This window comes from Hoplias malabaricus, chromosome 11 (genome assembly GCF_029633855.1).
Source record: "Hoplias malabaricus isolate fHopMal1 chromosome 11, fHopMal1.hap1, whole genome shotgun sequence".
Taxonomy (NCBI): domain Eukaryota; kingdom Metazoa; phylum Chordata; class Actinopteri; order Characiformes; family Erythrinidae; genus Hoplias; species Hoplias malabaricus.
The window spans coordinates 14344422-14357706 of record NC_089810.1 but is presented as its reverse complement, the minus strand read 5'-3'; the positions used below and the strand labels follow the sequence as shown (position 1 = coordinate 14357706).

At 36.7% G+C, this 13285-nt stretch overlaps 1 protein-coding gene across 1 annotated transcript in view; it reads left to right on the top strand.

The window, feature by feature from the left end:
- The first annotated feature begins 3644 nt into the window (after positions 1 to 3644).
- glg1b (golgi glycoprotein 1b) overlaps positions 3645 to 13285 on the top strand; it is a 37832-nt gene continuing 28191 nt past the window's right edge. The window contains exon 1 of the mRNA XM_066685650.1: positions 3645 to 4039. Within this exon, the coding sequence (XP_066541747.1) occupies positions 3707 to 4039 (333 nt within the window). The 5' untranslated portion in view covers positions 3645 to 3706. The remainder of the gene's footprint in view (positions 4040 to 13285) is intronic.

Sequence of the window (13285 nt, the reverse complement as noted above, 5' to 3'; positions counted from 1 at the left end):
ATTCATGGTAAGAAAGAATGAACATGTTAAGAGAAAAGTTCAGATTTAAAAGAGGAAAGTGAGGGACAAAGACAGACTGCAGCAAGGTACTCCACCATTTTGGGGCCGAAACACTAAAAGATCTTCCACCTACTGAGACCAAATTTAAAAAATTTCATAATAGTTATAACATGGCAGTTTGAAATCCTGGCTCCATTTACTTCATGTTAGATGTAATACGCTTCTGTATAAACTACATTTTAATGCAGTTTTCCCAATACAGATGTTAATAGGCAAATAACAATTGTGAAAATTGTTTTTCTCTCATTAAAAAACTCAAGTTATTGAAGATTCATGATCCAGTATTTTGATATTTTTCATAGATTTATGAACATATACCAATAGGTGGCAATATAACTTGTTTTTGGTCAGTTTTCAAGAACATTTCAGACTGGATGACCTGACCCCATCAACAGAAATGTGTAGCACAAAATCATTTAAAAATAAACAATGTCTTTGAAGATTATAAATATGTAAAATTGCAAATAATAAAGAGACTGGCATACATTATATGTCTGTAAGTCCGTAGACAGTCATTAAAAACATGGAATAACACAAGGTTTTATTTTAGACCTTCTTCTATTCACATTATATTTGTTACAACTAGGGAATGTTATCCATAAGAGGGCATTACATATTTTCCATTATGTGGATTACACACTATTATATATATTGGCTAAACCAGAAGATAAATTTCAATTTGCTAAGAAGGAGGACTTTGTTAAAGATTTAAAAGACTGGATGTAACTTCAGGAAGTAACTTCATTCTACTCAACACAGAAAATAAGTTTCTTGTTCTTGAAGTTGAATAATTTTGAATAAAAGAAAAAAAATCAGGGACATCTGCGAAAAACATAAATGTTACCCTTGACTCTGGTCCTCCTTTGACAAACATAAATAATACTCCTTATATATATAGGCATTTTCAGTGCCAAATGCAGAAAAATTTGTTCATGCATTTAGCACTTCTTAGTTTGGTTGATGCAATGCCCTGCTTTTTAAATGTTCCAATAAATCTGGATGAACTTCAGTTGGTCCAGAATGCCACAGTCAGGTGTATCTACACAATACGGAAAATTTGACCATATTAGACTGATACTTTCAGCTCTACCATTGTGCTTACTTAGTTCACACACTTAATAATTTGATTTATTTCAGTCACGTGATCTAGGGACTCATGGACAACTGGCACACCAAAATATTTGTATGCTTCTTTGCTGAGCAGAACATTTGCCCGTCCAATCTGTCCTAATCGTGAGGAAAGAATGTCTGAGCATGATGTCCTGACTTGCCCATCGTCCATTCCAGCTCTGACCATAAGATAGCACCAACATGTCCCCCAGAATATGTTCATTTCTTATGAAGCTCTCTGCATTTTCCCCAAGTGTCTTACCGCCACACAACCAACTGACGATAAGCCTCCGGACTCACCATGGCGCTAAACAGGATGAAGAACTACAGAAAATGAACGGATGAATGTATTCTTTGCTTAACATGCTTCTTTTTGTTATATAACAAGTGTACATCATAACCAGATATTTTCATCAGACAGATTTGGAATATTGTGAAAATGAAAGGAATGTATAACTTCTGCACAACTTCTGAAATCTCCAACCAATTAGTGTTTGACCCACAAACCAACAGGCATGCCAAAGCCAAAACTAAAGCCAGGCTGATACAGAATCCAATTACTGCAGCACAGATTACTGCACATGCTTTGATGTTTTTTCATCCTCAATAAAAACTCCTTGCAGAAATTGAAGTATTATTATTCCTTCTGCAATATAAGTCAGACCACATTATCCTTATTCATTATACTTATTTTTTTCTGTTTTCATTGAAGGGTTTATGAAGATTAATGTGTACACATGAGTACATTTCTTTAACGCTAATGTTCATTAATCTCTGGAGAATTCTCAATTTCTAATGTCTCTCATTTTATGAATAGTACATGAGGTTTTACAAAGTTGCCTTTGTAACGGAAGTGCTCTATTTACATCACAACAACTTGTAATAACCATTAACAAAAATATATACTTATGCAAATAGACTTTTCATTGATCATCTTGCTTGAGCTGTGCTTCCCATTAGTTATACACAATCCACAATTAAGGCTGTTTTGGCTGTATTGTACTTTATATTGTGCATATTGCCATAGGCAGACAATATGGTAAAAGGAAAAAAGCAGTTATATGATATACAGTAAGCATCATAATATGTATTAGGATTGATAAGTTGAAACTGTCCCAATGCAATAGTAGTAGCATATTTTAAACCTGCTGTCAAATATTATGAGCATAATAAACAATAAACTGAACCATTGAAAACTTGAAATGACAGAGTTTATTATGTTTTATCTCTTTATCTTGAAAAGCTTTTTCTGCACACCCAATCCATATCCATAAGATAATAAAATGTCTTTTAAGGACTTTCAGGATCATGTGACAAGTCAAAAATTCAAAGAGCAAATGTGGCAGGAAAAACACAGACATCGAATATGATAAATAAACCTATTGTTTAAATGTGCAGTAGAATGCATAGATTTCAAATGTGTCAAGTATGTGTGCTCACTGCCCCTAGTGAGTATGACTAAAGGAATTGCTCACTAGTGTGTTTGTGTGTTCACTATCACAGTTGAGTTAAATGTAAATAATCAATATCCATATGGAAATTAATAAAGCACTTTTAGGGAAAAAAGGAAGAATATAACATTTTATTTTTTGTATATTTTAATTACTATTTATTATTCATTTTTCAATTACTATTTATATTCTTCATTACATTTATTAATTTAATTAACATCCCTAACTTTTGAGTAATTGCTAGGCATTGTTTTAAAAAAATATTTTGTGTCAGTGTTTCATATTATTCTAAGTTTTCTTGACATTTATTATACTACATGCCATAAAAGTCAGAGAGGACAGGAAGGTCAGTGGTTCGACTGGGGCAGGGGAAATGAAGTAAAAGCATTGTCCTCCTCCTTTCTGTCCATTGTTGAGAAACTCTTGAGGCACCTTACCCCAACTGCTGTCCGTTTAGCATGCTATTGCTAAATAGCTATGGGTTCTGTTGCTGATAGAATTGAACAGTGTTGTTGAGTATAATGCATTTCTGGTGATTACTGTGGTATCCCCAGTGGTTGCTTTGTGCATTTGTGTGTTATGAAGGTAATATATATCCTGATCTTTGATGTGGTGTGATAATTTGTGGAGATTACTGGGCATTCTACAACATATTGCCAATGGCGGGGGTTGGACAGGGGTGGTATATAAAAACTTTTAAAATATGCTATTTAGAAAGTTCTCTGAGTGCAAAATTTTAGCTTAAACATTATTGATAATTTCCTTTTTTCTGCCTGGGGTGGTGTAAGAACAACAAAAAAGTACACCGTCCCCATATAATATCAGTGCATCTAGTGTAACATTCATGTTTCACGTCTTTTCAAGTCCTGAAACATATACTCTATGCTCTTCATAAGAAAACTGGGTTGATGTGAAAACTAACGGGTTGAGTTAAAAGCAGCAGTGTGTAGTGCGGTGCAGTCCGCCCCCTGTCAGCCCGCGCAGTCGCTTTGTGTGTGTGTGTATTTTTGTTCTTATTCGGGGAGAAAGCAGGCGCAGGCGGCCGAGCCGAACGGTGTCGAGATTAGCCGTAGCCAAAGCCGAAGATGGCGCCGTGCGGACGTGCTGAACTGTTAATGTTGCTGCTGACGGTCTTGTTATCCTCCGTGCTTCTCACACTAGGGCTTAGACCGCAGGCCAACGGCAACCTCCATCCTCCGCTTATCGACATTAACCGGCAACTGAAAGCCGGGGGCGGAGCTCCGAGCGCGGGGAACGCCGGAGCCGGCGCCGCCTGGTCGGTGTCTCAGCCCCGCAGACCAGGCGGCTGGAGACTCGCTGATGAGGAGGCCTGTCGCCAGGACCTGAACGCACACTGCCCCAAACACACCTGGAACAACAACCTGGCTCTGCTCGAGTGTTTGCAGGACACCAAGGAGGTGAGTGAATGATGCTGTGGCAACTAACACAGCCGCATGCAGAAGTTTGGACATCCTTGCGCAAATTATTTGCTTTTTTTATTTTCCAAGTGAAAATGAGTTGGCATCCTCTACAGAAAACAGTACTCTTTTGCACAGATATGTGTATGGTGTTAGAGTCAAGCTTCGCCTCACAGAGCAGTTATATCTGCTGGGTCAGTGTGCCAGTTTTAAGGATGATTCAGTGGCTAAGATAAGATGTCATTTGTGTCACAATGACGCAAGTGTTTTTATAGTAAAGAGAAACGATATTTAAACTTCCTGACATAAGGTTATTGAGCCCTTGGTCAGTTGATAAATAGATTTTTCAAAGTGAAAACTAGTTAACCAAAGCTCTAAAGAAACATTCTGCGTTTGAATCAATAATACGCATTATTTGTTGAATATTAAATATTCTTGGAATGTGCTTGGAAAGAGTAAACTGTGTTATTTCAGCAGAAATGTTAAACACAAAGCTAGAGTACTGTCCCTGTGATAAATCTGGTTTTCAACACAATTAAAATGCATCCCATATCTTGGGTATTGTTATACTCAGAGAGCACTGACCATTGGTGTGTTCTGTTAGAGAGAGGGTATATTTAGTCCTCATTAAAACACTTTAATGAAATATCCAGAATAATTGTACAGAGTCTTGATAGTTTATACGTCATGAACAAGTAGAATATTTTTTAAAAAGTAAGATTTCATAGACATTTCACAAGAGAAAATAAAGTGGGCTAAAACGTAGTGATCTTATGCTGCTACAAGTTTTTTGTGAAGCTTGAAAACATTCAAATGTCATCGCTTTCAGATTTGATTTAGTGGGAATTTTTCAGACCATGTAAGACATCTTTATGTCACACACAATGGCTTCAAAAATATTCTGGACTGGATTCATGAAAACATTAGTGAACAGAGAGAGCTATAGATGATTTCGAGTGATATGTTTTGGTATAAATTGAGTGAACTGGTAAGGCACAGAGTGAGTGAACAAGTAAAAGGAGTCATGTTTGGAAATACAAGTGCCCCACTTTAGCTTTTGATTTTGTTTTTTTCTGTTTGGTGTCCTTTATATTTAGACCTCACAGTTGAGCATTCCAGGGGTTTTGTAGACTTAATTCAACAAAACAACATTGAGAGGTGGTGCCTAACTGATGAGCGCTGTGAAGAGCTAGTAATGTAGTGGGTGTTTTGGGTTCTCATGGGCTGGGCTGAACCTCATCAGATCATAAACGGCCACAGCAACCTTAGTGGTTAGGAGTATGATTTAAACGTTCACCTATAGATGATAACTGAAATGTTGGCTTTGCAGGTAGAAAGAGAGTGGGCCTTATCTTGTTCTGTGTATAATTCTTTTTTTTATTTGAAACTTGAACAATTATGTTTAGTAAATTTAACTCAAAATCCTATTCACCAGATAAGATGACATTTCTATCACTAAGTTCTGATCAGATTTTCTTTGAATATTCCTTCAGTTAGAAATCAATTATAATCCTCAGAGAAATCCCCTCAGGGAAGTAGTCTACCACACAACCTGTTACAATGTTGTCCTCCATACATTTTGTGCATTTACATATTTTAATCTTGATTTTCTTTGTTGTGCTGGTGACACAGAGAATTATCTCCAGACCAATTCTTTCAATATCCCACCCCTTTCCAATTTTAAACTCTCAAAGTTTAAACTCTCAAAATTCTCATTGGCTCAGAATCGGTTCTCTCACGCTCTCAGTTGATGACGTTGTTGTCCCCCTACACTGTGGTCTGAAATCTTGGTGTCATCCTTGACTCTACTCTCAGATTTGATTCCCATGTTAGTTTCATTATAAAAACTCCTTCTTTCACCTTTGCAACTTTGCAAAAATCCACCCATCTCTTTCCCAATCCACTGCTGAAAGTCTCATCCATGCATTCATCTCCAGTCCTCTGAATTATTGTAACTAACTTGTTCTTGGCGTTAGCGCCTCACTAATAAATAAACTTCATATGGTCCAGTACTCTGCTGCTAGTCTCCTCACCCACACCTGATCCCACCACCACATCACAGTTCTCCAAAACCTCCACTGGTTCAAGTTTAATATTATATTCAATTAAAAATTCTCCTTCGCACTTTCAAAGCACACAGTCATCTAGCTCCTTTTGATTTATCTGACCTCCTTCACACTTACACACCTAAGCACACTCTCAGATCGTCTTCAGCTGATTTATGCACCACTCCCCCTTCCAACCTGTGCAGTCTTGGAGCCAGAGCCTGTTTCAGACTTGCGCCACGCCTCTGGAACTTCATCCCTGTAGAAATTCAACAGTCAAATTCTCTGTTTCTATTCAAATCCAACCTTAAAATGCATCCATTTTCTGTTCTTTTTAACCTATCTGTTTCCTAAAGCCTGTAACAGGCTGACCCATGTTATTAGTCCTGTTCTTGTTTTCTTGTTCTTGTTATGTGTTCCTTTAATTTTGTTTGATTATCTGATATGGTTGTGTTTACATCCCATCACGTTCCATGTTCATCCCATTGTAAACAGCATCATTGGGTTATGGAAAAGCTCTTTAAAGAATGTCATATTATTATTATTATTATTATTATTATTATATTTTTGCCAGATATTTATCCAATTCCTCAAACATACCAAATGAAATGTTGCATCTATAAGAATTATGATATAATTCTTTTCATATCACCCACTTCTATCTTTAATCATTAACATAGCTTCATAGTTTAGTGGTTGTTTTTTAGTTTTATGTTCCAGCTTTATGTTAGTTGAACTTGTAATTATTTATATGCTGTACCAAACAATATCCTTTGGATGAGACATGAAACCAAGGTCCTGATTGAGTTCAAGAAGCTCCTTGGCTGCATATGCAAATATCTACACAGTCTGTCTCACACACATTTGAACAAATGCAAACACAAATGCTGTCAGAGAGGCCAACTGACAGCGAGTGCAAAGTCTGGGTTAATGTTCCTGTCGCCCGCAAAGAACACTGATCTTTTAGGTGATTTTTAGTAGATTAGTAGATTAGTTTTGATTATTTCAGAATGACACTTTTTCAGTGTGAAAGTAATGCTCTGATTACTTATGTTGTGTGTTCTCTCTGTGCACAGTTTATGCATTCCAGCACAATTTAGATAACTTGGGTTGGCAGTGAACTGAGAAGTAGTTGGTCCAAATGTTGAAAATGTCATAACTGTAATAAGTGTATAGAGCAACAAGCATCATATTTATGATTATTTTATTTAGTTTCATTTGCAAGATCATTTCCAGTGTAATTAGATGGTTTAAAACTTGTGATTATGCTCTGTATGGACAAGAATTGTTTTGTAATTGTGTAAAATTGTTAAAAATTCCCCTTTAATGCTAGAGTTGAACTTTAACAAACGGTTAAAAACTCAAATATCTGCAGAAATCTCTGAATTATGCTAAAGATTTGAAGACGTTTCTACTGCCTCATATCTTGATCTTTGGTTTATTTTTTCTTATCTGTTTTGTTTGCTAGATCCCACTATGCAGGATCATGGCCCTATTCATTTAGCTTTGGTTAAGTTTAACTGTGGCCTATGAATGTGGCCATGGATTGAAATGAGTGGAATGTGTGAGCTGAAAATGCCCCCATTATTTGTTTCTCTGTCTCTCTCTCTCTCTGTCTCTCTTTCTCTCTCTCTCTCTCTCTCTCTCTCTCTCTCTCTCTCTCTCTCTCTCTGTTTCTCAGCCTCTTTGTTTTATTCTTTTTATTTCTGTATGTCTATACTGTCACAAAAGTTTTCATGTGGATAAGGGCAACGTTCATTTGCTGTAAGAGACTTAAACAGCACTTTTTGCCTTTTTCTGAGAAAGTGACTGACGAGGTATGCAGTGAGAGAGCTCGTGTCCAGCACCACTCTCATTATGGTCACAAGTTAAACAATCCTTGGGTTTCTTTTTAACCCGTCTGTCCCACCAGTGGGACACTATCTGACCCTTTCACTCATGCTATCTCAGTAATTCAGTGGCAGAAGCTGCTCATTAGAGTTGAAACAAGGGCTTGTTCTTCAGCTTTGAATGACTCCCGCTCTTTTTATTTTTTAAATATTCTAAGCAGAGTTTCATGGTTGCATGGTATGTGGATGCATGAGAACCCAGAATCTTTGATGTCCTTATGCAAACTTTGGGAGAATTATATGAGCAAGTCTGTAATCTTTTGGCTCAGAAACTACCACTGTTATTCATTTATGTCTAAACATTGCTGTCCATCAAATTTGAAACAGTTGCTGAAATATAAATTTGAAAAATATTGACCTGAATGATTACCTGAAATATAAGGGGACATATTATAAAGAAATTATTTTTAATCTTTTTCTTTTTAGTCATTTTTTCTGATATTTTTCCACTTCTGATGTCAAGTGTGGAGGTTCTGGAATGATACTACCTGCCCATCCGAGTATATCCACTCACTGGCAGTGATTGTGACAGTGCACAGCAGGCACAGCAAGGGTTTAGAAATGAGTGAAAAAGGTGCAAATAAGATCTGAGGAATGAAAGAACAGATCCAAAATAGTGCAGAGAAGGAAGGGAACCAAGCAAAGCTAACAAAAGCTTCTTTGTGCCTTGCTTGACACTACTTCTTGCTTGGGGTTGAGCTGTGTGTAGCTCATTGTGATTTAAAGAAACAGGGACTGATGGATGATGGATGTTTAGACAGAGAGAAAATGCAGTGTTGTGCACTGATTGCAATTTTATTGGCTGATCCTGATTTCTGATACTTTCTACATAAAAATATGCATTAGGCTATAGGAAAAAACTTTTCTTTTCACAAACCTCCATTCATTCATTCATTATCTGTAACTGCTTATCCATTTCAGGGTCGCGGTGGGTCCAGAGCCTACCTGGAATCATTGGGCACAATGCGGGAATACACCCTGGAGGGGGCTTCACAAACCTCCAAATAAATGAAATAAAAATATTTTTAATTTTCCAAAATTTGATTTGCATTTATACACCTTGTTCAAATATGAAGCGAATAACGCCAATATAAGCCCTGTAAACTGACCCATTTAATGTGGAAATAAATGTTTGAATTGGGAAATTGTAAATAAAAACAAATTGTAAACTGTTAACAAAAAAGACGTTCATGATTTAATAAAAAACACTTTATAATATTCAGATGTTTGCTAGGATTTCTCTCTCGTTGCTCATGGCAGTGAAAAGACATCTGGAGTTTTTTAGACAACACAGAGAACTCTAAACATTGAAAAGCACGAACAGAGATGAGGATATTACTATATTCCTATGTTCCATATGTTGGTAATATTGACTTATTTTTGCTGTTTGGATTACTTATGATGGAAATATCCCCAAATTTGGGAGCGTGCAACTGCATTAAAGTAAACAGACCATAAGTACTACAAAACTAAACAACAGGAGTTTTTGTGGTAGTTCAAACAGTGATTAAAACTTACAGACAAACCTCATCCACGTATAAACAATTTGTTTTTTATCCCTTAAACATACAGTTACACATTAAAACAAACCAGAGAGAATACAACGCAGTCCCCTACAATCATAGATTATTCGTTTTAAAGTGCAGTCATCATTTAACAGTTGAGAGTATGTAAAGATCACCTTCTCTTGGTGGCAGAGATTATGTATATATATAATATTTCTCTGTGCATAGACTTCCCAGCAAATGCTGTAAGACTCATTAAATTTGTCAATGTGGTTACTGCGAGCAACAGGTGAGAATTATAGAGTCACACCTGAGTGATTTCTCAAACAGAGACCTGTCGGGAGAAATAACTTTTAGATCTGCTAATTAGCTTTATGACCAATTTAGTGTCTCTCATCAAGTCTATTGTTTGTCTTTCAGCTCTGTGTTTGGCTGCATCTCTTTTAGTCTTATATGTCTTATGCATTTCATAAAAATATACTTTAGGGAAAAAGGCTCTGTGATGCTCTGTCCTCAGATAACCTTCAAGTGAATCTGGAGTCAGTGCTCTTACAGGAAGGTCATGGGTGATTCTTTAGATTGATGTTAGTGTGTTTTCTGAAGATGCAGCAAAATAGGCCATTGAGTGTGTTGAAGCACCACTGTATGCTTTTGTCTTTTTCTTTTCTGTATGTTGTAGTCATTGTTCTGAGTCTCATCACTAATTAGTGGCATTATTTAGGTCTTGGTGGTAAATAATTCTTTGTGCGGTTGTAAAAGCAATTATAATGAATAGCAAAAGATGTGGTTGGCCTGTAATTTCTCCCTACCTCTCCTGAGGCAGCATGCAAAGTTTCATTCCCCTGCTATTGTTCGCTTCTTTCAGCATATCACTGAGTAAGGCTTTAATTATTGCCATAATTACTTTGCTGGTGCTCAGTAACAGCTGTGGCCTTCTGAAAAGCTAAATGGAGCCTATAAATCTCTCCTTCCCATCTCCTCTAGGATAGACTCTTCAGGGCTTGTCTTTCTGGCGGTAATGCTGCAGCTAGAGGGGAAAGGTGGCCTGGGCACAGCTGCACCTTGTCTGTTACTCACTCTTGTCTCACTCAATTTCATTTGCATTTTGAGCAGGCTGCTTATATGGGTGCTGCAGAGGGCTTTTGCAGTAAACAAAGGGCTAAAGTGTGACTGATGTGTGGAAATAATCCTGAGGGACTCTGGGTCTGATGGAGTGTTTGATTGAATACTGGCAGGAGGAGGAGACTCTGATAAGCGGTCCATGGGAATGAAATAGCATGACACTTAATCAACTTATTGTTGTTGATTTGTTTGGAATGAGGAAGATTTGGGTTCAGAAAAGAATTTTGTGTGTGTATGTGTATGATTTCAGCCTTCACTGCTGCACTTTCCCTATTGAGTATGTATGTGCGATCCTGTTGTATTTGGGAATACAGTATGAATCCATGCAACATTTCCGTTAACAGTTATTTCCGTCAGTCTGATTTTAGTTTGTAATTAGTGCTTTTGTGGTGTTTGATGCATCAAGACCTGCGATGCCCTGCAATCTTATAGGCCATAGGAAGACTGACTCAGAAATACTGTAATGGCCTAGCTTTCTGCAGTGGAAGAGGATGTGTCTTCTATTTGTGCCAGCTGTATTGCTAGTTCCCATGGTACAAAAATACACGTTGGTAGGTGGATTGGCGACTCAAAAATAAGAAGTGTCCATAGGTGTCCTTGGATGTGTGAGAGTGTGTCGCCCTGTGAAGGACTGATGCCACTTCCAGGGTAAGCTCTGGACCCACCTTGACCCAGAGCTGGATAAACGATTACAGACAATGAATGAATGAATGTATTGCTAGATAAATCTCCATGGGTGTGTAAATGAGAGTTGGTTTACAGTAATGTTAATCAGTGTATCAGACACCCTATGCATTTTCACTTATGTGCTGTTGTAAAATACATGTAGTGAAATACAGTTCAATACATTAGCTTTAGAAATACTCCATGTATTGAAATTCTAGCTGAAGCATTTGAGCAGCAGTTGCAGTCCTAAATCAGACTTGTTAAAAAATAAAAACTATTTATTACAGTTGGGTTTCTTATTTAAAAATTGGCATCTTTCAATTAGATAAGATTATTAAGCTGATCTTATGTCTATAAACAGATTTATCAAAGTAGGATTCAAGTACTGTTTATTGGGAACATTGGATGAGATAATATGCAGGCTTAATTAGGGTGGATAGGTGAGAGAAAGTCATTTATTCTGAATAAACTTTAGCTGCTTATGTATTTAGTATTATGTATTGAAAAAGAAGAGAGTAGAAAGTCATTGAAAAGTCTTGGAAAGTCAGAAATCAGTGAAAACTGGCTGTTTAATCTGTCAAGTGTTTTGATTTTGATGCTAACCAATGTGCTGCTATTTCTGCTGGAAAGTAAACATTCAGATTACATATATTCCAGTTTTAGAATTCTTCCTAGACGTTTATTTTTGTAGATCCTGTAGTGCTGGCACTTGTAGTGAAATGTCTTCCTTTATGATGTCAAGTCAGTTTATAATGCATCTGACTGGTATAGACGTTCAGGCCAATGTAACTGAAGGTTCAATTTAATGTGGCTTATCATTCACCACTGAAAGGATAAAGCCATATTCGGACGGGATTTGTTTTACCTGTGGACACATGGTAATTATTACCTGAGTATCTCAGTAGTTTTAATCCCATCCCAATAGACCATTTCAGACATTTTTTTCAGAGTGCATACTCGCATTTCAAGAAAAGCACCTGAGCCTTTTACCTACTGTTGAACAGGCATTAAAAATAACCCCAGGTTATATCTCGTTTAAATAGACATGTGGGGGAATATACCGTCGTATCCTTGGGTAAAACAGTTCTTGTTACTGAGGTGCTAGAGGAAGTGTTTAGTGATTAAATACACGGTTCTTGTGTGTGTTATGAACATGTGTTCTACTCATTAAGTTACCAATAAATGATTCATATTATTTGTAATTTAATTTAATTTGAGTATTAGTAAAGTTTTTTGCCATCTTTTTAGCCATTGTCTATTATGTTTTGTGAAGGGCTTGAAGATGAGGTCGTTGAAGGATGCATATTTTTGTTTGTGGGCTTGTATAGATGGCCGTAATCAATCTAAACATTATACCTCCATTCTGAAATTGGAAACCATGAAACCACAACAACCAGGGAGTCCTTGTTTCACTTTCACTGAAGTAGTCCTTTTAAAGATTAATGCTGCAACATGCTGAAAACGTCTGTGCTTTGCTGTTCAGCTCAAGAACAGGTGTAAACCCTTATCACTGTAAATGATTAATAGGTTCTCTTCTCAGTGATGTTCAATTTGTTTTGCCTGGTTAGACCCTTTATGTATTCTGTACCTTCTGATACAGAACTATGAGCTAAAGATGTGCAGTAGATGCTGCTTAAGGCCACTAAAAGGAAATCTAAAGATAGAATATACATTTTCTTCCTTCCTCTAGGCTACATGAGAAATTACTATACTAATCTTGAAAGTGAAAATACTTTTTATGCATACAGGGTCCTGAAGCCATTAGTAGTTGGTTAACAGGCTTGGCTTGTCTTGTGCATGTAGTCACATAATAATATGTTTCTGAATGAAGCTTGAGAGTAAAATAATTCTTATTTCATATTACAAAAATAAGAATAATAATTCTAGAATATACAACAGTGTGATCATTATCAATCATGAATACATTTCATTTAATATATTACTAAGTTTGTAGATTTATTTTTAAGAGATGGCTTATTTAAAAACACTGCCAAAAACTTAGAACGATGACTAGTGTTT